This window comes from Oryza brachyantha, chromosome 7 (genome assembly GCF_000231095.2).
Source record: "Oryza brachyantha chromosome 7, ObraRS2, whole genome shotgun sequence".
Classification (NCBI taxonomy): domain Eukaryota; kingdom Viridiplantae; phylum Streptophyta; class Magnoliopsida; order Poales; family Poaceae; genus Oryza; species Oryza brachyantha.
The window spans coordinates 16,246,213-16,271,194 of NC_023169.2; the positions used below are offsets into that span (position 1 = coordinate 16,246,213).

The following is a 24,982-nucleotide window of genomic DNA, read 5'->3' on the forward strand; positions in this document are numbered from 1 at the left end:
CAATCACCTAAAATGGCACATTGTGTTAAACCTAAAATTTGGAGTGCTATGCAATGTGTAAGTTTCATTTAGCAAAAAAAAAAACTTCTTGTAATTTCAAGTGCCTAAAAATTATTAATCACAAAGCTGCTTTATTCAATCATGATCGATCAATAATTATTATATGCCAGCCAAAGTCTTTTAGATAATAAAGTTTTATTGATCTCCCCTTTTTTCCCTTCTTAATAAAGTTATTCGGCTGGCTTTGTCAGCCAGGGAAAAAGATCATTATACTATGGTAATATAACCGTACTGAGAACACTATCATCCTCTGCATAGCTAAGATACACACGACCAGATTACCAAAAGTATACACATATATTTAACCGTGATTTTCCATCTGTCCCTGAATTATACTAAAATTCTCACCAAGTACCAGCAATTCTCAATTTCCAATGTCAGAACTCAAACTAGTACCTGAACAGGATCAACAAGGGCCTGCTTAGATGATGGGGATTTCTTTTAACAACCATGAATTAGTGTCACATTCCAGGAAAAAATATCTCCTTATCAGAAAAATGCATTAGCACATCAGTCAGTACAGATGGACCAAACCACATGAATGTGCCCATGATCAATGGAGCTACACTACTAGTGCTGCCATTTTAGAACCCTGAAAAAAAATAGTGTTTTCAAACAGCATTAATTTGAATTAAATTTGGCAGAGGTACTAGTAAAACACTGGTGAATAAGCCAGTACCATGTACCCATGATGTGTGTTTTCCAGGGCACAAGGCTGTGTGTTTCTCTGAGAGAATTGTACTTGACTACTTGCTGGCCGTAGTGCTGAGCCCTACATTAACTGCATGTATGCAGCAATGGCTGTGATCCTCTCATGATGCAAAATATAATGTCCCAGCACCTCACATGTGACCCCACGATCTCCACAGATAATGCAATGCTGCTGCTGCCTCCTTCAATGCGAGTGATTGCCAATATATGTTTGCTAGATGGCTTATCAGCTGCGACCAAAGTTTAAATTTTCATACTTAATTTAAGAGTTGATTTTGGGTTTTTTTTCATGGAAGTCTGTATTTTAGACTTGGCTAAACCGCTAATAGTACAGATAAAATTTCTACTTATGAATTATTTTTGGCTGTGTTGATTTATTTTTCTGTGGCTTACCAGCCGAGTACCACAGCTGATTAGAGCCGCGTTTCTCCATGCGTTCAGTTTTACTTTTCGGAACAAAAAAAAAAATCTCAGATTTCGAAAGCAAGGTGACTAAATTGACCAGTGGATATGTCTTGAAACTTTCATACTAGAAGATTAAGAGGTGATTCACACCAAAAATATTGAAACGACTTAATTCACTACAAGTTAGCCATAATAAAGAATGAATATTAATTAAAACCATTTCAAGGTCCTTTATTTATACAAGATGATGTGGTAATCACTACTAGTCAAGTTGTAGTCCAATGCCGGTAGTTGAGTGAGAGAAACATCCCAATCACTTTTTGATTCGATTTCTGACCTCATGACCTGGAAAGATATCCTGGATATGACCAGTATCTCTTGTCCTCTAGCCTAATAAGATCTTTAAGGGGGTGAGGACTGTGCTTTACCTCTCCTTCAATCATACAGTTTCTGATATCATTGATTGCTATCCGGATCCCTTCTCCTTCCTCCCCCCTAAATCTCTACTTCTCTAGAGGTATGGTGCTATTCATTCAGATCATCCTTCTTCAATTCACTCTTACTGTCTTACATGTGGAATGTTTTGCCTTCTCCAACCCATCCTGATTCTCTGTGAAAACTTGGTATGATCATGCTATTGTGGATCTTGAATGCTCCCACACTTGTTGCAATGAAGGCTTTGCTGTTGTTCATCAGAGGGGCACTACTGACTATGTGCAGATTTCTTGCTTATCCGTTGTTTCGGCAGATTTGGGGCTTGGTTTTTTGTTCACTGGGGCATTTTTCTTTCGGTTATGCCGCGAATTTTAGTCACTTACTGCTCCAAAAAGGATCAATTTTAAGTCTTCCACTTTGGACATGACTAGTTTTGTAGTAACTTGCCACGAGTAACCAAAATGAACTATCCCAGGTATCCTTCAATCATGATGAGGAGTTCGTTTTGGTTGTATGCAGTTCTTTGTAGCCCTGAAGACTGAAGGAAAGGTGTCCATTTTTTTTTTTAGAGAAGGGTATTTTTCTCTATATCCGCAGCTATTTTTTTAATTCGGAAACTTTGGGAATTTGGCCCCTCAAATACCTAATCTGAAATTCATGCTCCTATAGAGATTTGAACTCAGGACCTTAGATGCTACTCAGGTCACTGCAATTACTAGGCTATATGCCCTTTCACTTAAATTGAAGCAGAATTAATCTATTGTTTCATGCGTTTTGAGGATTGAAGCCTGGTGTGGATTGTCCTAACTTATATAAATGAAGCCAATTTTACCACCTCTAGCTATCAAAATTTATACTTAAAATTTTGATATTTTGAGGTACAAAATTTTACACTAGAAAATATAGTGTCTCATAGTACAAGGATAGTAAAATTGCTCATAAATGAGTCCTCTTCATTTTGAAATTGTAATATTAGTATCTACTATCAGAGTATGCAGTTTCAGTTAAGTACTCTGAAAAGCCATTTTTTCAGGATCAGTTTTAGTTGAGGTATGCAGGTCAGGGACTCCATATTGATTTTAGTTTGATTATGGGGCGATTTTGGTTTGCTATCCCTAAACTTTATTCCCAACTGTACTCACTGATTGAGAGTAGAAGTCTTACTGTTTGCTAGCCTCCATTGCCTGTCGTCTGCATCTATGCAGAGTTCTTTATTTTGGATAATAATGTATGCAAAATCCTAACAGCTTGATCGATTAATTCGATAGGAAATCTAAAATTCATAGAGACATTCAGTCTTAGTTGTTTGTGTTATAAAGTGGTAATGATATTTATTTCAACAAAACTTTTTTGGATTGCTACCTTCGAAATCGACATGCGTGTTGAAAGCGAAAATATATATGCATTGTAATGAAATATCTGGCATGCCACTGTATTCTCTGAAAAGTTGGCGTTGTTCGTGTAATCTGAAGATGTATGGTTGAAGACAGATTTTCTATCTGAAATAAACACAGAAAATTTGGCAACCGTTAAATATCAATGATTTTGTAACAATTTTGTGTAGCAGAAATGGAGGAGAACCTACCAGTCAATCTCTGCGAGTATCAAGAACTTGCCAAGAAAGCACTGCCAAAGATGTTTTATGATTTCATCAATGGGGGAGCAGAGGATGAGCAGACCCTGAAGGAGAATATTGCAGCATATGGAAGAATTGTGTACTGTTTATACTGAATCCTTAAGCCATGGCTTCATTATTATCATTTCTTGCCAACCCATCCATTATTATCATTTCTTTTCAATAATGAACTAGGCCATGAATTTTCTCGTTGTCGATTTACAGATTACGACCTCGCGTTCTTGTGGATGTCAGCAAGATAGACATGTCAACAACCTTGTTGGGATACAATATGCCTTCACCCATAATTGTCGCTCCAACAGGGGGGCACAAAATAGCACATCCAGAAGGTCTTAAAACTAAAACTTTCTTTCAAGTTTAAAATTGTGAATTATGAAAATGCATAAATTACTGAAGCATCTGTACTTCTCTTGGTTAAATGCTTACTTCAGGGGAGAAGGCCACAGCAAGAGCTGCAGCATCATGTAATGCCATAATGGTTGGTAACAATTGACATTGTTCAGGATCATTTGATCTCCTTTCATTCACTTCCTCCATGAACTGTTGTCACACATGTGACATGTTCATATGATTCTCATTTGCAGGTGCTTTCCTTCGCATCCAGTTGCAAGATTGAGGAGGTTGCCTCCAGTTGCAACGCCATTCGCTTTTATCAGTTATATGTATGACATCTACACTTGAGAATCACATTTTTTTCCCTTCTGACAGTTTGATCACTGAAATTTCTGATAATTATTGTAGGTGTATAAGAGGAGGGATATTGCAGAAACATTAGTACGGCGGGCTGAGAGTTGTGGATTCAAGGCACTTGTTTTGACAGTCGACACTCCTATGCTCGGTCGCCGTGAAGCAGATATCAGAAACAAGTAATGTGCTAGTATATTGCTATCCACAATATTGTTTAGAAGATTTTTTAGATAATGGCAATTTCATCAAGAAAAAATTATTGCTATGAAGATTTAGTCAATTACATACGTTATGGAAGGTCAAAATTTGGCAAGCATGCATAATTCAAGATATTATAAGTGAACAAATTCACTCATGGCATTTTAGGATATTGTACAGTCACCATGGTACGAAATTCTGACTACTGATTTCGATTGTTCATGCAGGATGGTTTTCCTACAGTGCGGTAATCTTGAAGGTTTACTGACAATGGATGATCATAATACTGTGCGTGAAACTTTTTCCTTGATAGGATCTCTTATACTGTATGTGCCTTAATTTATCAGTTATTTTCTTGAAATAGTTAATTGTCCACGGCAAATAAGATGAACAGAACTAACCTTTTATCTGATGAACCCATTCTGTTTCTTCTGAAAGACTCAAACACACAACCCTCTTTTCGGTTTCGCAGGCAGGCGGTTCTCAGCTGGAACGATTCGCACGGGAGACCTTCGATCCGTCGTTGTCATGGAAGGTAAGTACTCCCTCCGTTTCGTTTCATAATGTAAGATTTTTGACTTTTTTGCGTGTAATGTTTGATCATTTATCTTATTTAAAAAATTATGAAAATATCATTTATTTTGCTTGTGACTTACTTTATTATCAAAAGAATTTTAAGCACAACTTGCCATTTTTTATATTTGTACTAAATTTTTAAATAAAACAAATGGTCAAACGTTATTGGCCGAAAAAATTAAACATCTTATATTATAAAAGTAAGACAAAGACACAGCACAATTGATAGCTCGATGCATACCTCTACATTCTGCAATGGATAGTTTCAGATTCTACAACCATGTGATGTGCTCCAACATCCAGTGCCTGCAGCATCTTCTGCACAGCATTAAGGTGGGGTTTAGATTGTGAAAATTTTTGGGAGAAGTGTCACGTCAAATGTTTGACCGGATGTCGGAAGGGGTTTTCGGACACAAATAAAAAAACGAATTTCCCGGCTAGCCTAGAAACCACGAGACGAATCTTTTGAGTCTAATTAATTCGTCATTAGCACATGTTGATTACGGTAGCACTTATGGCTAATCATGGGTTAATTAGGCACAAAAGATTCGTCTCAGGATCTCTTCCATAACTGTGCAATTAGTTTTTTAATTCATCTATATTTAATGCTTTATTTAGGTGTCTAAAAATTCGATATGATGTTTTTAGAAAAACTTTCTAGGAACTAAACACGGCCTAACACATCATGCCATGATTCATCTCGATAGTACACTGCTAGTACATCTACACTAGACGTATTCAAGGCCCTCTCCTGCAGGAACAGCGTAATAGCTAATCAATCAGTGACTAGAACATGCAATGTTGTAACATGCTGACAGTGGTGGCAGAAGCCAGCACCAGGACACTGGCCTTAAATTTCTTCAGTACTTGCCATGTGTGCTCTCATTAGCTGATGAGTAGCTGGTAGCTGCACTGAAGTGTCTGAATTCTGAAACTGAATATGAAAGCCAGTTCCCTGTTACTGGCAAGTAGTAATTAGAGATCTGTTTCAGTCCAACAAAAAATATCTCGAGATACCGGTATCTCGTGGTACCAAATCATTTCTGATCGTTGGATCTAACAGTGCACATCTTACTTAACTAGATCCAATGGTGGGAAACGATTTGGTACCTCGAGATACTGGTACCTCAAGGTATTTTTTGTTGGACCGGAGCAAATCTCTAGTAATTAAGTCTGCCTGCCGATTGCCAAACATTTCATGATGATATAATAGGATCTGTACTGAAGTAACTGAACTAATGATTTTTTTTCCTGCAGGATATAGAATGGCTGAAGTCCATAACCAGCCTGCCGATCCTGCTCAAGGGCATCGTCACTGCCGAGGACGGTAATAACTCCAGTCGATCCGTAGGGTCTGAAAGCTGAAACAGATTGTTCACCAGTTTATTGTCAGGAATTATTCACTTGAATTATAGGGACAAATTAAATATTTTGAGAAATAAACTGAGCAAACAAGTGGCTTAAGCAACGCAGAGAAATAATCTGCAACAAAAATCCGACGATTAAGCCATCATCATCTTTATCAATCAATAGTTTCACTGTGATGAAGAATTGCAAAGAGGCAGAAAAAAAATTGATTTTGTGATAATAACCAAGAGCTCACCGGTGATGGGTGCAGCTAGGAAAGCAGTGGACGCCGGGGTGGCCGGCGTGATCGTCTCCAACCACGGCGGGCGGCAGCTGGACGGCGTGCCGGCCACCATCTCCGCCCTGGAAGAGGTTGTCAAGGCAGTGGCCGGCGCCTTGCCGGTGCTGGTCGACGGCGGAATCCGGCGAGGCACCGACGTGTTCAAGGCGCTGGCGCTCGGCGCACGGGCCGTCATGGTAGGGCACGCGCCACACTACATTCAAACCAGCAAACTACTCCCTTCCCTTTTTTTTTCATTTAACTTCATTGACTATTTAGCCATTTGTTCCGTTTAAAAATTTTATACTCCCTCCATTCTTTTTTCATACGACGCCATTAATTTTGAATCTACGTTTAACCGTCCTTATTATTCAAAATTTTAATCTAAATATGCAAAATTATAAGTCAGACTTAAAGTCTTTATTTATATTATAACAAAATAATTAATAATTATATATTTTTTAATAAGACGAACGGTTAAACGTGTACTTTAAAGTCAACGGTGTCATATAGAAAATGAGGAGAGTATAATTATTAATTATCTGATGATGATTTAATTTATTACTAAAGGAACTTTAAGCATTACTTATAATTTTACGTATCTGTTTGAAATATGAAACTTCTCAATAAGACTAACGGTCGATTCAAAAGGTCGGCAGTATTAAAAAAAACTGGAAAAAGTTTTGCCGGATCGGCTCCGATCAAATTCATTAAGATTGACGGGAAAAAAAACTGGAAAAAGTTTTGCCGGATCGGCTCCGATCAAATTCATTAAGATTGACGGGAAAAAAACTGGAAAAAGTGATAATCAAAGGACTAATGTACATGAAAATTGTGTGAAAGTTCCTGCATTTACAAATAAATCTCAAGAAAACTTGGGGGGGGGGGGGCATTTGCAGGTTGGGAGGCCGGTGTTCTTCGGGCTGGCGGCGAGGGGGGAGGCCGGCGCGAGGCACGTGATCGAGATGCTCAACGGCGAGCTCGAGCTGGCCATGGCGCTCTGCGGCTGCCGGAGCGTGGCGGAGATCACCCGGAGCCACGTCCTCACCGGCGGCGACAGGGTCAGGTCCCTGCTCTGATGATCTCTCTCTCAGCTCAGGCATCAGCCTGCCTACGCCATGAGAGGTCTCAGATGTGTGAAGAAGACCGCATGCAATGCGCTGCAATTGGGATTAATGGACGCCATCCATGGCTGATGAAAATGGTGAATAAATGGAGCTTTGAGATTAGCCTGAGAGATATTTGATTTTTTTTAACGTTTGGCCATTCGTCGTATTTAAAAAATTAGTACACATGAAAAATGACAGTTATGCTTAATATTCTTTTGATAATAAAGTAAGTCACAAGCAAAATAAATGATATTCTCATAATTTTTTGAATAAGATAAATGATCAAACATTACCAGCAGAAAAGTCAAACGTCTTACATTACGGAGCAGTACTCCTACCCATGGTGGATGAAAGGGTGAATAAATGAGCTTTAAGATTCGCCGATTAATTAGTACTCAAAATAAATCAATTTTAAGGGATGTATCTCGACATTTGGTCGGCTATATTCATCCCCAAAGCACTTTGGTTTATATTATAGTTGTATTATAAGTCATTTTGGCTTTATCCCAAGTCAAACGTTCTCAAGTTTGATAGAGTTTATAGAAAAATATAACATTTTTAACACAAAATAAATAAACTTTAGTTTATAAAAAAATTTTGCAAAAACATCAAATTTTATATTCCGCCTGGAAACCGCGAGACGAATCTTTCGAGTCTAATTATAATCCATCATTAGTACATGTTAGTTACTGTAGCACTTATGGCTAATCACACCCTAATTAGGCTTAAAAGATTCATCTCGTGATTTCTCGCATTACACAAATGTGTAATTAGTTTTAACGTTCATGTATATTTAATACTTCATTTAGGCGTTAAGCGTTCAAAGATTCGATATGATGTTTTTAAGAAAAGTTTTTAGGAACTAAATAGGCCTTAATGAAACTACTTTAGAGTGGTGAATGTTATTAGCATTTTTAATGAACTTTCTCATATTTGAAAAGTGCTCGACTCGTGACAAATCTAAAGTAGATGCATGGCCGTGCTTATGGCATTTTCAACTGGAGGTAATATTTGACATTTAGTATCAAGGTATACACAGCCTCTCATCAGGCATCTCATCAGGCATCGTGTATTTGTATTCGGCAAAAATATCCCCTTTGTTTTATATTATAGAACTTTCTAATCTTGCCTAGATTTATACATATACTAATAAATCTAGACATATATAAAACATATACATTAATACATAGATGTTCATCTAAGTAAACCCATAAAATTAAGGGCAGCTTTGATCAGCCTATGCGGCCACTTGAGAGCATCCGCAAAATATTGCAATTGGATTAAAGAATACCATACGTGGCAACAAGGTTGATAAAATGATGGATAAATGAGCTCTAAGACTAGTTGATTGCTGGGTGCCAAAGACAGTTGGATTAAAACCTGTAGTTACATACTTCGCAGTGCTAATGGTATTTTGGCATTTTTAACTTAAAAATTACCTCAGGATACATATCTCAGCCTCTTATCAGCCATCACCCAGTGTATCTGGCAAATAATACAGAGAAAAGGGGCAGCATTGATCTGATAGTGAACAATATGAACTACGAGGAGAAAATACCATCACTTTGTTTTTGCCAACACATACACTTTGTTCGCAAAGCAGAATGCTCTTAAAATAAAGCTATCCATGAGATGTAACAAAAAAGGCTGGCTAGTTTGCAGTCCCAGCATTGTCAAGGAACACAAAATTGATTCGCATCTAACATAACTCAACACTGTAAAAAAATTGAAGCTACTTAAATAGTGTCTACCAGCTGCTGCTCCCGACAACAAACAAACTCAGCCTTCGACCCATGAACGACCTTAGTCAGGATTTTCACTCACCCCAGTTAGGGGTGGGTGCTGCGGCAGGCGCAGGTGCACTACCTTGTTCCCAGCCAGGGGCAGGTGCGGGGGCAGCAGCCGCATCCCATCCACCAGCTGCAGGAGCTGCAATTGAGAATAGCAATGTGAGAACTGAACAGCATCAGGCAGACATCCATAAAGAATGTGAAATGAAAGCATGCTGCATTCGGTTGGAGAACGCTAAGTAAGATTAACTCCGTAGGAGACAAGGATTTTCTCTATAGCACAGCAATACAAGTAGAATGTGGTAATGTATAAAAAGCAAAAGTAATTCGACCTGGAGCAGCAGTCCAGTCAGCACCACCAGCTTGTGCTGGAACGGCAGCAGGTTGAGCTGCGGCATCACCACCCCATTCTCCACCCCAGGTATCAGCCACTGGTGCAGCATATTCCGCAACTGCACCATAGTCAGGAGCTACCAGAGCGCCCTCTTCTTCCTCTTGCTCCTTTGCTTCCTCTGGGTCCCTGTAGAAGAACAGATCAACCTACAAAAAAGAAAGCACGTACAACAGTGATTAGATGGAAAGCAAAATTTTATGTTAGTTGTGGAATCCAAACATTACAGGTAAGATACTAGTTTAGATTGTGAGTATACCATGATATCCCACTTGTGTCCTGGGAGAATTGTACCACGCATCTGGAGAACCATCCTGGCAAGAAGCCAGAATAGGCAACCAATGCTCTGCTTCCCCTTGTTGTTAGCAGGAATACCAATATCAACATAACGCATTGGAGAGTCAGTGTCACAGAAGGCAATGGTAGGAATGTTTCCAAGCGCGGACTCCTTAATTGGCTGTAAATATTACAACAGGCAGATGAGAATGTCACTCAATAGGCATATCAAATCACAAAGAAAGTAGCAAACAAATTGAAATGTTACCTGATGATCAGTCCTGGGGTCAGTCAGGATTAGAAGGCGTGGCTCACTAAATGAAGTCTGCAACTGGTTGGTAAATGTACCAGGAGTGTGCCTACCAGCAATGGCATGAGCACCAGTGTACTGAGCAAACTTGAGAACAGCCCTCTGGCCATAGGGCCTCGCAGATTGCACAATGATGTCATGAGGGTTTTCAATTGCAACAATGACCCTCGCAGCCAACTGGAGCTTCTCCCAGGTCTTGCCAAGGTTAATAATGTAAATACCTGAAACAACACACAGAAGGGGCAACCCATTTAACATCATTGTTCATTTGAGAGCCGTAATTTTTCAATTGAAAGCAAAAAATTTAGCCCTTACCATAATTTGATTCTACCGATGCCAAGCAAAGAAATTTAGACCTTACATATAATTTAATTCTACCCAACGCCCATAGTCATTGCCACGGACCACACTAACAAGATCACGCTCTACGGAGCCACATTTTAGATCTTTTGGTCAAACTAATTTCCTCCGTAATACTCACATTAGAGGCACCTACAGCCATCTTACCACTATGAACTAAATGAAGTTAAGTACCAGTGTACCACTAGTAATACTCACATTAGAAGCACCTACAGGCTACAGCCATCTACCACTATGAACTAAATGAAGTTAAATACCACTAGGGCAACAAAGAAAGTACTTTGCTCAGTAAAGCATTTCTATATCATGTAAGATTATCATATCAACCCAAGCAGACCGACATTTATACATATCAATAATCCTCAACATTCTAATATAACCACATGCGCGCAAAAACCCTAATTCTAAGCTGACAAAGAATATACCCGGTTTAAATACATCATTTTTTTTCACACGCAGTCAAATCAGCAGCATGAACAGATCTACGGTAGCCAACACCACTACACTACACTACACTAACACAACATGGATGGGCAAGAAGAACGGGGTGGCGTCGAGGGGGACCGGATCGATACCGTCGGTGCGGCGCTTGTAGACGTAGCGCTCCATCTGGAAGTCGCAGTTCTTGGTGCCGAGGTGGACGTCGGCGGCGAGCATCATCTGGATGTCCTGCTCCCGCTGGGACAGCGCCCGAGCCGCGGCGGCACCGCCTTCCGCCACCATCCTCGCCGCGGGGGGGTTTAGGGCTTCGTGCGCGTTCGCGCGGGAGAGAGCGGAGGAGGAGGAGGAAGACGAAGGCGGCGGCGGCGCGAGAGATCGCGAGGGGTTGGGGGGATGGGAGAATTTATATGGCCGGGCTCTCACGTTTGGGATAAAACCCTAGCTCGGGATCTTCTGCGGATGCTGCCTGGGCTCTCCTGAGAAGGAGAAGGGCATGTCTGTATTTCTGACAACTAAGAAGGTCTAATGTGCAAAATAATAGGTCAGTTCTACGAAAATTAGACTTGTTGTTATTCACATGGCATTCCAGTAAATTTTCTATGATTTTTTTCAGTTTGGGACCTGTTTTTCAACCATGGTTTTGTTTTTTTTTCCCCTAGAACAAGCAAACACACGGCAAACGTAATCTTCGTCCCTAAATAAAGTTATTTTACTCAAAGATAAATCTATCCTACAGTACACAGACTTATTTTACTCGTGCACATTCAACGGTCTAAATTCATCTTCATCGAAACAAATAGCCCAGATCAGTAATAGGGTTATTGATAGCATATATATATCATGTGCTTAACTTTTCTTTTTACCATACGGAACAACCACGGTTTGATAGATATTGTCAAACAATGGCTATTTAACATGTTCTCTCTTAAACTTGGGTTGTTCGATATGATGTTAAACTTGTGATTTCAGTCATGTGGCCTCTGTTTTTACCGTTTTCCATCAAATGCATTATCAAAAATTTGTAAGTGATCACATCAATGGAGAATTAATGACCTGAGTTTGCCAACTTTGCGTGAGCCTAGAACCACTCCATGGAAGCACTAAGGCAAATTACTTATTGTGCATCTCTCAATCTGTAATTGTACTGCACATTTAAACAGTTGTGTCTCTACTGAAAATGGTTCAGAAGTTTACCCTGCTACATCATTACATGTTGGTAAATCACTATCCTTGCAATAACAATCTCATTCTTGCCTGATTCAAAAGCAACCCTATTTAGGATCGTTGCATTGTGAGCATCTCCAACAGCTCTTCTATCTCATCTTCTATCCTAAAAATAGAGGATGAAGGATAAAAGTAGAGCTCCAACAAAACATCTATCATATTCTTTATTTTTAGATGTCATTTATATTAGGAGAGAAAAACTCTATATTTAGATGTTCTCTATTCATCCTCCAAAGAGATATAGAGAATGTCATATATGGATGATCTGTTGAAATACAAAGTGATATGAAAGATGAAACTGTTTTAGATGATCATCTAAATAAAAATATGAATGATCAAATTTAGATAAGCTGTTGAAGATCATAACAAATACTTTTGCAAATTTACTATCACACAGACCACATACTTAGGCCTTAGTGGGTTGGGCCTAAATACTACGAGGCTTAGAAACCAAACCATTAGCCTCGTCATTACTATGTCCCATCCTTGTGGGCCGTCGACTTCGGCCCAGCTGGGCCATGACCATCCCAACATCCGCCATCTACGGCGAGGGCACCTTCTCCTCCAATGCCGAGTGTCGTGGGCCCATGGCCCGTGGGAGCTATCCTGTGAACGCCGCCACGAGGGCGACCTGTACACGTGGCATAGTTAGGAGAATTTTTACCATCTTCATTTCTTCCTAAGAATTGTTTATAAAAAAAGTTTTCCTTTAAGAACAGGAGTAGCTAAAAGTGACACCGAAAATTTACCCCCATTTGCCCAGTAATTTGCATGCCTTATGCTTCGTTTGATCTAACAACTGGGCTGAGCAAGTTACTTGTTTTCTGTTAGCATCTTTATCGAACGCACTAAATAATATATTTTCCCATAAAACTTTTCTATATAAAAAGTTGGTTTAAAAATGATAAATAAACCACTTCATTAATCACGCATCAATGATTTGCTTTCATTTTACTTGGCGTGAATTTACTCGATGCACGTCGTGCATGACCCCGCGATTCTGATCTCTGTAATTAGCAGATCATACATACATAAACTTCTGTAATTAGCTATAGAGATCCACCACATGCGTACGTACGCCGACATGGATTTATAGATTTTTTTTACGAGAAACGGTTCAATCCCTCCAAAATTTCCACGAAGTTCTTAGGCCCCGTTCTGCCACCTACATAAATTAACTAAGCCCCCCTCGTTTTCTGCGCGTACGCTTTCCGAACTGTTAAGAAAGTTGCTATACAAAAAAAATTTTATAAGAAAGTTGTTTTAGAAATCATAAGAAAGTTATTTTATATTTTTTTAATAATTAATAATTAATTAATCATGTACAAATCTATTACTACGTTTTTCGTGCCGACATAAGTTAACTTACCTATGTCCTCCGAACGCGGCCTAAGGCACTACGCGTTTGCACTGAAGCAACTGGCTGGACATCTGAGGCCGGCACCGGAGAGGTCGGCAGCAGAGTGACCTAAACAGCTGCTTCTTCAGTGAGAAGAGCAAGCTGATGCTCTGCATTTGCAGGCAGCAGCTAGCACCAGTTTGTAGGAACAGTCGACAACCCATTGTGTCAGGGAAGAACATGAAGAAACCGGGGCCGGAGACGAACGAAACAGCAGGTGTACAGTGAGTTTCTGGAGTCTGAACCCGTCGGCCAAATCCGCAGATTGGTTGTTCCAGCTTGCTCTAGTTGCAGTCCTTCAGATTGGTTGATTGCATCTTGACATCTTCCAACTTACGGTACATCTGAAAAATGAAGTTAGTAAATACCTCTAAAAGACCCGTATGTAAGAATGCGTGCATGCAATTAATTGCTATATTGGTAAAAAAATTAAAATTAAAATGTAAAACTTAATTTCATAGTTGATTCTGTGTTTTTTCTCTATCGTAATACAGATATTAAAGTTATATCTATAAACTATTTTTTTGCTTTGTTCATTTTCCTAGGCTCATCAAAGCTTAGCTCAACCTATCAGTTGACAACAAAACTACCAAACAACATCACACAACCAGTGGCTCTCGATCATCACGAGTACAGCACTTGTGCGACATGCGTGCGAGAACACAAGTTAAGTGCTGTGCATGCGTGTGACCACATCTAATGACGCGCCATGCAAGATAGCTGTTCGTTCATGACGCTTCCAACGACACAGAGAGCAGATGCAGCATGGCTCTTGTGACAAAAAAAAAAGATATCGGTAAATGACATGCTCGCTAGCTAGCAGAGAATGCAAGGCCCATGATGCAAAGCTACGCGACAGGTATAGTGGCAGCATGCATGGTAGCCAGCTAACTGATCTGTCTGCAGAGGTAGCAACTCGTGCATGATGTGATGCACTTCTCTCCGGTAATTGAGTGGTAAATTTCACTCACAAGCTTGCTAATATGGATTTGGACAGTAAAAACATTACTAGTAGTTTATATTTGAACAGATATTACTGCAAAACATAAGTGCCGTGCATTTTTTTTTTACCTCCAAGTTGAAGCTTTTACGATCCCCATACAGCCGTTGCTGCAAACCTGCCAAGAAAGAGCAGCAGAAACAGGTGTCATTTTGTGGTGAAAAGCCAGTAAACAGAAGATGGAAGATAGTGAGGACCAGGGAGTGAGGCAGGGGACACATGACCCACGCCTCCCTGAGCAAATTCGTGTATAAATACTGGTGGATGCATTGCACTCCAGCATTCATCGGTTCTCTGCTCTGTTCACCCTGAGTCTCCTCTTCTCCTTCAGAGCAAGGTAGAGAAGAGCATGCGTCTGTGAAGTGCAGTTCCTCTATGTTATGTCCATAGTAATCTTGTTAGGATTGTTTCTTTGGATACATGTTGCTATAGTTGATCTCTGAATGTTAGTAGTACAGGAGGATTTTTGTGAAACTCTGGATTAGTTGAGCGATCTTGGAGAAGGGCTGGCAAATTATTTTTCTGGCCGAATTTTCCTTGGATTTCTGGGTATAAGTGGGTTTCTTGATCTTAGTTTTGGTTCTGAATGTCGATTTGTTTGTGTGTGTTCCAAAGCTGGGCTAGAAATTTTGGTTTACATTCTGGACTAGTACCTACGATCCAGCACATTACTGAAGGTTCTGCCCCTGACTACCTATACAGGACTTGACATGCCTTGAGGAATCAGGGATGCTGGGTTTTGCAAGCTCTGGGGTTTATGGTTTTTTACTGGAGTTCCTTTTCTTTTGGGAAAACGTAACAAAGTATCTGGAATGCATGATCTGTGTTCTCTAACAATGGAAAGCAAGATTTAACAACTTTATTCAATGAAAAGAAAAAGATCTGGCAACCTTTGTTTCTGTCTTATCATACTCATACAGTCTTCTATTTAAGCAAAACTTTCCCGTAAGTATTTGATTTAATTTCCGTACATGTGTCTCTCATATGTTCTTGAACCTGGCATTCACTCTGGGATATCCTCAAAAGTGCTGTAGATAATGTCATAAATCCTTTGTATCTTAGTATCTTTGTTCATCGTCTTGTATTTCCTGATGCTTATCCCTTCATGCTTTCCATCTTTGATGTTTAAATACCATGGCAAGATAAGCTGGGTTTTTGACTTCTAGTAGGAGTTTTAGTACCTCTTTGTCAGATGAGTGCATCCAAATAATTTTTTATCTATTCACAAAACATACTGCTTATTCACTGAAAAAACTTGTTCATTCAAGGGACTCATAAACTCTGTTTTTTTAGGCTTGAGGATCCAACTAGAAGAAAGCAATGGGGGAAGCTACTGGAGAACTCGCCTTGAGCCGTATCCACAGCATGAGGGAGCGCATTGGCGATTCCCTGTCTGCGCATACCAATGAGCTTGTGGCTGTCTTCTCAAGGTTTGCACTTAATACTTTTCATTTTACTTTGTATTTATTGATCTACAGGTACAAGATCTGGTCCAAATGGTTTGCATTGTGATTGCTTTGTTTATCTCTAACTTAAACTGATGTGAGCTGGATATAGTGCTTTGCTACATGCTCAATACAACCATGATCTTTGCGGTACATTGTTAAGTCTGACCACCCCAGAATATATCTGCTATTATCCATTCTGTCATTTGTTAAGATCCTTTATAACCATCAGAAGAAGTGCTTTTAATTTTTCAGTTGGACTAAACAATTTCTTATGGTGATATATATAGGTCCAAGATATAGTTCCTCTTAAGTTCAAACATATCAATGATTTAAGAAATGTTACAACATTTATTCAAGTTGGTTCCATTTGTTTTGAGAAAGGAAAAATGTTTTGTTTCCATAAAACACGACTCTTTTGAAGTCCTAAGTAATATAAAGTTCGTAGATCTAAATTTCTGTTGCAATAATCTGTTCAGGCTTGTGAACCAAGGAAAGGGAATGCTACAGCCCCACCAGATCATTGCTGAGTACAATGCCGCGATCTCTGAGTGCGAGCGTGAGAAGCTGAAGGACACTGCCTTTGAGGATGTGCTGAGGGGAGCACAGGTTGGGACCAGCAGAATTCACTGCACAATCCTACTGAATGGTACTCCCAAATTTTCAGATCTGATATAAGCAATATCCTGGTTTCTTATGCAGGAGGCAATTGTCATCCCTCCTTGGGTTGCCCTTGCCATTCGGCCAAGGCCTGGTGTCTGGGAGTATGTGAGGATCAATGTTAGCCAGCTTGGTGTTGAGGAGTTGAGTGTCCCTGAATACCTCCAGTTCAAGGAACAGCTTGTGGATGCAAGGTATCTATAGTTAGTGGTTTCAACCTGTCCTGCTTGAAGTTGTAACTTAGATTCCTGATTTGACAATCATGCCATTTTTTTCAGCACCCAGAACAATTTTGTGCTTGAATTGGACTTCGAGCCATTCAATGCCTCCTTCCCTCGCCCATCGCTATCAAAGTCTATTGGCAATGGTGTGCAGTTCTTGAATAGGCACCTGTCATCAAAGCTATTTCATGACAAAGAGAGCATGTATCCCTTGCTCAATTTTCTCCGTGCGCACAACTACAAAGGGATGGTAGGTTACCTTTTTCGGTTACTTGATTTGATTGATTGATTCATATATTTACTATAATTTATAAAGTAAAGATCGTGTAATCATTGCCCTTGCCATGGCAACTGAAATCGGCAGTTTACTCATTGCTGAATCAAGTGGAGTTTGTAGTAATTTTGTCTCTTTTTCCAGACCATGATGTTGAATGACAGGATTCGCAGTCTTAATGCTCTCCAAGGTGCATTGAGGAAGGCAGAAAAACATCTTGCAGGCATTCCAGCAGACACCCCATACTCAGAGTTCCACCACAGGTATTGCACAATTGTCATGCATATCTTCAGATGGAAAAAGGTTATTATCAATGCACATCTGACAAATGTTCTTTCATCAAATAAATTTAGGTTCCAAGAGCTTGGTTTGGAGAGGGGTTGGGGTGACTGTGCTCAGCGGGTTGGGGAGACTATTCACCTTCTCTTGGACCTTCTTGAGGCCCCTGACCCATCTGCTTTGGAGAAGTTCCTTGGAACTATTCCAATGGTGTTCAATGTTGTTATCCTCTCACCACATGGTTACTTTGCTCAGGCCAATGTCTTGGGGTACCCTGATACTGGTGGGCAGGTAATATCCTATCCAGTTCTAGGAGCTGACATGTTAACTCTTCATATACTTGAAACCACCAAATCTTTGCTTTCCCAATTTTCTTATGTGATGGCAATTTCCAGGTTGTCTACATTTTGGATCAAGTCCGTGCTATGGAGAATGAGATGCTGTTGAGGATCAAGCAACAAGGTCTCAACATCACACCAAGGATTCTCATTGTAAGTTTAATACCCAATAAGATAAATAAGAACCTTGCTGTTCAATTGATTCCAAGTTGATGAGGCCTATTTGGTGTTACATAGGTCACCAGGTTGCTCCCTGATGCGCATGGCACCACCTGTGGCCAGCGCCTTGAGAAGGTCCTAGGAACTGAGCACACTCATATCCTGCGTGTGCCATTCCGAACTGAACATGGGACTGTCCGCAAATGGATCTCGCGTTTTGAAGTCTGGCCCTACCTGGAAACTTACACCGATGTATGTCTCACCTCCAGCAAGTTTACTGGCATTGTTTCATTAAAATGGTCAACTTATCATTCTTCTCTATTGCTTACAGGATGTGGCACACGAGATTGCTGGAGAGCTGCAGGCCAATCCTGACCTGATCATTGGGAACTACAGTGATGGGAACCTTGTTGCATGTTTGCTGGCACACAAGTTGGGTGTTACTCATGTAAGCATCTAGCACCTCATTCAATACATTTTTGTGGGACAAACATAGTATTTCAATCATTCACTGTATTCTTATTCCATCGTTTGCAGTGTACAATTGCCCATGCGCTTGAGAAAACCAAGTACCCCAACTCTGACCTTTACTGGAAGAAGTTTGAGGATCACTATCACTTCTCCTGCCAGTTCACAGCTGACTTGATTGCAATGAATCATGCCGACTTCATCATCACCAGTACCTTCCAGGAGATTGCTGGAAAGTAAGATTTTACCTGTACACTAAACTTTGTGGTCATTTGCAAATGTCCTCAGCTGATCTTACATCATTATCCAAAATTTTCAGCAAGGAAACTGTGGGACAGTATGAGTCTCACATGGCATTCACAATGCCTGGCCTTTATCGTGTTGTTCATGGCATTGATGTCTTCGACCCCAAGTTCAACATCGTCTCCCCTGGCGCTGACATGTCCATCTACTTCCCATTCACTGAATCACAGAAGAGGCTCACCTCTCTCCATGCAGAGATAGAGGAGCTACTCTTCAGTGATGTTGAGAACACTGAGCACAAGTGAGTACTGTATGATCTTTTACCAGTTTGTGTTGTAATTCAATATATGCATATCATGCCTGTTATCTTACTGGACTGCCGCTGTAGGTTTGTTCTGAAGGACAAGAAAAAGCCCATCATCTTCTCGATGGCTAGGCTAGACCATGTCAAGAATTTGACTGGTCTGGTTGAGCTATATGGTCGGAACCCTCGCCTGCAGGAGCTAGTAAACCTTGTGGTTGTCTGTGGTGACCATGGAAAGGAGTCCAAGGACAAGGAAGAGCAGGCCGAGTTCAAGAAGATGTTTGATCTGATCGAGCAGTACAACTTGAATGGCCACATCCGCTGGATCTCTGCTCAGATGAACCGTGTCCGCAATGGTGAGCTCTACCGCTACATCTGCGACATGAGGGGAGCCTTTGTGCAGGTGATGAATACTATCAAGCTATGAACTCTAACAAAATTTGGAGTGTTAACTAGTCCTGATTCTCTTTTCTTTTGTGCACTAGCCTGCTTTGTATGAGGCCTTTGGGCTAACTGTGATTGAAGCCATGACTTGTGGTCTTCCAACATTTGCAACTGCCTATGGTGGCCCAGCCGAGATCATTGTGCATGGTGTGTCTGGCTACCATATTGATCCTTACCAGAATGACAAGGCCTCGGCGCTGCTCGTGGAGTTCTTTGAGAAGTGTCAGGAAGACCCGAACCACTGGATCAAGATCTCGCAGGGTGGACTTCAGCGCATTGAGGAGAAGTATGCAAAATTCGCAACTTTCTGCGTTACCACATGATGAACGCTATCTAGCATTTAATTGAAATGTTGTACTTGATATTAATGCAGGTACACCTGGAAGCTCTACTCTGAGAGACTGATGACCCTCTCCGGTGTCTATGGCTTCTGGAAGTACGTCACCAATCTCGATAGGCGCGAGACGCGCCGATACCTCGAGATGCTTTATGCCCTCAAGTACCGCAAGATGGTATGCACAACATCACGCTTTCCTCCATCCGTTTCAGCTCATCCCATGGCAAACTATACTTATTCTTCTACCGTTTCTTTGTTGTGGTGCAGGCAACCACTGTTCCGTTGGCTATTGAGGGAGAGGCGCCGACCAAATGATCTGGCCTTACCCGGTGGAAAGAACGGACAATGGTTGCTCCATTGTTGCACTGCTGATTCAGGAGCGGAGGAAACAGAGATTGAGGGAATGAAGCAAAGCATTGAGTTTCCGAGGTTCTGTTGATTCCAAGGCTGTTGTTGTGGGCTTGTGGGGTTTGCATGCTGTCGTAAGGAGAGTTACTGGGAATGGAATAATCTACTGTAATGCTTTGGCCTTTTCATGGATGCTATGAATGAAATAAATGAATAAAAAAATTCTCTATGACTCTATGTTGATGAAATTATCGGTTTATCACCATCTCTTTGTTTCACCTCAAAATGCTCAAATCCTCCTCCAAATTAGTATTTGCACTACTAGTTTTTAGTGTTATACTACACTTTTTTCCCCACGGGCTAGTGTACCGGAAATCGTAGAAAACCCGCAGGCTGCACCAGATTAATCCATTTGTGTCACTTGATAACCCCAGATTAATCCAGATCAACCCGTCGAAGGAAAGAACACTCACAGTCGCAGGCGACCGGCACCCGGAAGAGGCAGCGGCGGAAGGAGATGCCAACGGGTGGGCGACGAACCGCAACGACGGCGAAGTAGCGCGCGCGAGCGAGCCCCACCGCCGGACGAGCGAAGCCCTACCAAGCTCGGGCCTCGGGGCTCCCCTCCCGCACACCGCGCCGCCGCCGCCGACGACGAGGCTGATCCAGAGCACCGCACGGCGTAGTTAACCGGCCCAAGAAATTTTCCCAAGCGTTAATGGGCCGGTACCTGGGCCCTTAGCGGGCGATGCGACCCGGCCCGTTAATGCGGACACATATCGCACCCGGTCGTGGTCGGATCCTTGCGCCGTCCGCGACCCATTTACCCACGGACCCGGTCCGGCGAACGCGGCCAAACCCGAAACCCGATAGCGTGGAGATGAGGAGGCAGCGGGTAGCCTAGCTTCTCTTCTCTTCTCTTCGCCGCGGAAGAAACCCCAATCCCCAACCCCGACGCTTCCTCCCGCCGGCGATCGCCGCCCCCCCCCCCCCACGAAGCCCCCCGCGACCACCGCCTCCGATCCGGTACGCGATTGTTCTCTTCCTCTGCTGGGTTTGCCTTATGTTTTTGCTCGACGGGCGGTGATTGTGGTTGTGGCCCGCCGCGAATTGGGATTGGGTCTGGGCGGCAGCCTGCTGCCGAGCTGTCCGATTACGGTTGGTTTTGGGGGGTTGGATCTATGGCGTTTGTTATTAGATTGCCGCCGTGTTGATTTTGTGTTGTTGGCGGTCGGCGCATATTAGGGTTTCGTGATCTTCGTCCTAGTTGCTTGCCCATGCAGGCTAAGGTGTAACATGGTTCAAATTACCCTTTGGGGGCGGGGGGGAGGGAATTAATTCCGAGTGTAGATGTAACACAGCTCCGCGCAGCTCTGGTTTCAGTTAAATTTGCCTTCAGATTCACGGTGCACTTGGAATGGCAATTGGCATGAATCGTAACCGTGACCTGTTTCAGTTTGTTGCATTGGTTATTGCTGGAGGTGTGGGAGTAGAAAGCGAATCCTACTTAGAATCGCGTGCTGGCCAATAGTCAGCACCTATGAAGGGCTTTGTTCTGTTAAGTTTATCATTGTAATGTCTGTTTGCTGACTGTCAGTAATGTGCATATTTACCTGCAGGTGATCTTGTGTTATTACCACATGATTGTTGTCTCTAAATGATTCTATGGGTGCCCCAAATGAAGTGACATCGTACTCTTCCCTCTCCAAAATTGATAACAGCAATCAGGGAGGTCATATATCTAGTCTAGTACCAGCAAACAATTACCCAGCGCACGATTATCTCTATGAGCCATCCCTGGAGCCAGACTTCCCATCAGAGTATGATTCTAGAGAAGATCCATTCGTTCCAACACGAGCTAGTTCAAATATCAATTTGAAGACTGTCCTAACTGGGCTGGCTGCTATTGTTTCGGGCACAAATAAGAGCCAAGATAATACATTGCAGCAGCAAAGCTTAAGCACAGATGTTTCATTTCTAGGATTTGACAAGGATGGTGATGTTAGCGTGCATCCATCTGTATGTGTTCCTAGTGCGCCGCCACTAATTGAAACAAATGCTTTACAGTACAGTGCATACAGGGAGGTGTTACTGGCAGATCCTCCAGAATGGTTACCAGATAGCTCTACTAATGTGTGCCTTCAATGCAGTTCTCCTTTCACAGCACTGACTCGTGGAAGGCACCATTGCCGATTCTGTGGAGGTATATTCTGCAAACATTGTTCCAAGGGAAGATGTTTAATGCCCATGAAGTTCAGGCAGCGTGATCCTCAGAGAGTGTGTGATGCTTGCTACGATAGGCTAGATCCACTTCAGGGCATATTGATCAACTACAATAGCAATGCCATGCAACCAGCAAAACATGATGTTATGGATTGGACAAGCACGAGAAGCTGGTTGAACTTGCCTGTTGGTTTATCAATGGAGTATGAGATATACAAAGCAACAAATACGATAAATAAATATTGCCAGGTATGTATGAATTATGATGTTTTGCAGTTTGCACAGAGATTTGCCCTTGTCATCCTGAGCTGAGGACAATTTTTGTTTTGGAATGTGTAGGTTGCTAGATTAAACCCTGAGAAGTCCATCCCATCATCTATTCTTAAGGGAGCTAAGGGGCTTGCTGTCCTAACTGTTGCCAAGGCGGGTGCTGTTGTTACATACAAAGTTGGCACTGGCCTTGTAGTTGCCCGTAGATCAGATGGATCATGGTCTGCTCCGTCAGCAATTGCATCCATTGGCCTGGGATGGGGAGTTCAGGTTTTTGTCCAATGAAATCTTCTCTATCTCAAATCTCAATGGCTCAATGCACATAGTGATGTGTCATCTATGCTTTATGAACTTATTAGATATTAATTATTGTGGCTGGCCTTCACCAAGGACAGTTTAATCATTAAGATAGGCTGAGCACACCACATTTCGCCATATTTGCAAACAAAAAATAATTTGTGAATAAATTTGTTTATACATGTTCTTAGTGATCTAAAGCAAAGGCTGAAAAATAAACTACAATGGAAAACCCCCAAAGTCAACTCTAAATTTAAGGTTATAAATTCAAATTTTGGCTTATAAGCATAAGCAGGAGCGAAAAGATGAGGCTATTACTTTCCTGATTTGCTGTATGGATGGAACTACAAATGCAAGTTAATAAATGCCGCCAGTGCTGATGAATCTTTTGTCTAATGTGTTACTGCTATTCTTTAATTCGCTATAGTGTATTTAATATGCTGCATCTGCATATCAATGTGTACATTTTGCTATAACAGAAAGAAGCAAATTTGATATTGAAGCAGTGATGATTTTGGTGAGGTACACTATTATTGTTATAAATGTTTCTCCCTTTGATGTTGGTCCTTCCTTTTTTCCAGTTTGGAGGTGAACTGACAGACTTCATAATTGTCCTTCATGATCGTAAAGCTGTCAAGGCATTTAGTAGCCGCATGCATCTTTCTCTTGGGGCAGGAATGAGTGCAGCGGCAGGACCAATTGGCAGGGCCTTGGAAGCGGATGTAAGGGCCAGTGAAAAAGGTTCTGGGATTTGCTACACTTACAGCTGTAGCAAAGGTAATAATAAGAAAATCACCTCTTGACATTACTATTCTTTTCAGCTCATGCTTAACATTAGAAATAGCATATTTAAAAGCAAGGGTAGAAATTATCGGCATATTGCCAACTAGAAATTCCATGTTCTTTAAAATTGGTCTGAACCCTTTTTGTATCAAAATTTGCCTGTCTGCATGGTAATACCTTTGCTTGTATAAAGAACTGGTTGGTGTCCGCGACCACGTCTTGTTACAGAAAACAAAATGTGCAATATTAACCAAGCTTGGCATCAAAACAATAGTCAGTATTTTGTGCTTTCATGGCATTTTATTGAGAAGGAAATACGATACTTGCCCTGATAATAGGGTGACAAAAAAAATGTGACATGCACATAGCTCAGAGTAAGATCAACTTCAAGACCACATTGAATATGTTAAGGTTAGTGTTATTTTTGGAGAGGGTGGATTTGTTTTGCCTCTCTTTATTTGGAAAGCTACTCTAGCTGCAGTTGGTGAAGTGCATATATAAACCGAAAGATAAATCACACCACATCCACACAGATGAAAAAGCAAAGTTCTAGGTCGTTGAAGCGCACACCCTCTTTGAGTGATAAGACTATTGTGATTTCTTTCCAAAGATTAGATAATTTCAATGCCCACGTGGGTGATTGACTGACTTGTTTATTTTGAAACTTCAAACAGGTGCCTTTGTGGGTGTCTCACTGGAAGGAAATGTCGTGACAACCAGATCAGAGACCAATCTTCGCTTCTACGGCGATGCTTACTTGACCACAAGCGATATCCTGTTTGGGAAGGTGGACAATCCCAGAGCTGCCCAGCCCCTGTACTCAGCTCTAGATGATCTATTTTCTAAAATGGTTTGCTAGTTCTTCTGCCTGTTCCCCTAAAAAAAGAAGAAAAAAAAAGAAAGCTCTTCTGCATGTGACACGCAGCACTCATTGATGTACATATATGTGAAAAACGATAGGAAAATGTACAAGCTTGTAAGGCCTGTTCGGATGGGTGGATTTGGGTTATACCCTTTACGTCTTGTGTTCAAAATGTGGACAGGGTCCCAAAAGTAATTTAAATCCAAGTACCCAAATCTGAACAGACCTATTGGATTGTGTTCCACTGATAATATCTCTTTATACATGTAAATATTGGCAAAAATATTCATTACGTCGAACATTGGAAGAACATCCCTGGATTCCAAAGTTTTTTGTGGAAAATTGCCATCTCCTCCAATTCTCCTTATAAGTTAAGTCGAAATGTTGCCGAT

At 41.3% G+C, this 24,982-nt stretch overlaps 4 protein-coding genes and 1 long non-coding RNA gene across 9 annotated transcripts; 3 read left to right on the forward strand and 2 right to left on the reverse strand.

The window, feature by feature from the left end:
- Positions 1-1,585: 1,585 nt before the first annotated feature.
- On the forward strand, positions 1,586-7,572 carry LOC102711546 (peroxisomal (S)-2-hydroxy-acid oxidase GLO4). Of its 5 annotated transcripts, none has more exons than XM_040525981.1 (12): positions 1,589-1,693; positions 2,087-2,186; positions 3,179-3,326; positions 3,452-3,576; positions 3,679-3,725; positions 3,832-3,909; positions 3,989-4,113; positions 4,360-4,420; positions 4,605-4,667; positions 5,966-6,035; positions 6,327-6,532; positions 7,235-7,572. In XM_040525981.1, exons 3-12 carry the CDS (start codon positions 3,181-3,183, stop codon positions 7,412-7,414), a joined length of 1,101 nt encoding a protein of 366 aa, XP_040381915.1. In that variant the 5' UTR covers positions 1,589-1,693; positions 2,087-2,186; positions 3,179-3,180; the 3' UTR covers positions 7,415-7,572. The 5 variants fall into 5 exon arrangements, with proteins under 5 accessions (XP_040381913.1, XP_040381915.1, XP_040381916.1 ...); XM_040525982.1 differs by having other exon boundaries at positions 2,131-2,186; XM_040525979.1 differs by lacking the exon at positions 2,087-2,186 and having other exon boundaries at positions 1,586-1,693.
- A 1,358-nt stretch (positions 7,573-8,930) lies between these two features.
- Positions 8,931-11,389, reverse strand: LOC102711817 (40S ribosomal protein Sa-2-like). Its single transcript, XM_040525833.1, has 5 exons — positions 11,147-11,389; positions 10,170-10,432; positions 9,885-10,082; positions 9,567-9,774; positions 8,931-9,373 (listed from the first exon to the last, which is right to left on the reverse strand). Exons 1-5 carry the CDS (start codon positions 11,292-11,294, stop codon positions 9,261-9,263), a joined length of 930 nt encoding a protein of 309 aa, XP_040381767.1. The 5' UTR covers positions 11,295-11,389; the 3' UTR covers positions 8,931-9,260.
- Positions 11,390-13,564: 2,175 nt separating this feature from the next.
- LOC102712373 lies at positions 13,565-20,823 on the reverse strand. The gene is made up of 3 exons (XR_423674.3): positions 20,629-20,823; positions 14,707-14,753; positions 13,565-13,979 (listed from the first exon to the last, which is right to left on the reverse strand). It is a non-coding gene; the product is annotated as an uncharacterized LOC102712373 (long non-coding RNA).
- LOC102712095 (sucrose synthase 3) lies at positions 14,914-20,412 on the forward strand. The gene is made up of 16 exons (XM_006657894.3): positions 14,914-14,972; positions 15,929-16,065; positions 16,560-16,689; positions 16,783-16,934; positions 17,019-17,211; positions 17,380-17,498; positions 17,589-17,805; positions 17,910-18,005; positions 18,090-18,263; positions 18,343-18,459; positions 18,549-18,715; positions 18,799-19,023; positions 19,111-19,429; positions 19,512-19,756; positions 19,844-19,982; positions 20,075-20,412. Exons 2-16 carry the CDS (start codon positions 15,956-15,958, stop codon positions 20,120-20,122), a joined length of 2,451 nt encoding a protein of 816 aa, XP_006657957.1. The 5' UTR covers positions 14,914-14,972; positions 15,929-15,955; the 3' UTR covers positions 20,123-20,412.
- A 240-nt stretch (positions 20,824-21,063) lies between the features above and the next one.
- On the forward strand, positions 21,064-24,602 carry LOC102712552. Its single transcript, XM_040525810.1, has 5 exons — positions 21,064-21,181; positions 21,775-22,627; positions 22,718-22,918; positions 23,527-23,722; positions 24,403-24,602. The coding sequence occupies exons 2-5, from the start codon at positions 21,821-21,823 to the stop codon at positions 24,585-24,587; spliced, it is 1,389 nt and encodes a 462-aa protein (XP_040381744.1). The 5' UTR covers positions 21,064-21,181; positions 21,775-21,820; the 3' UTR covers positions 24,588-24,602.
- Positions 24,603-24,982: the final 380 nt, after the last annotated feature.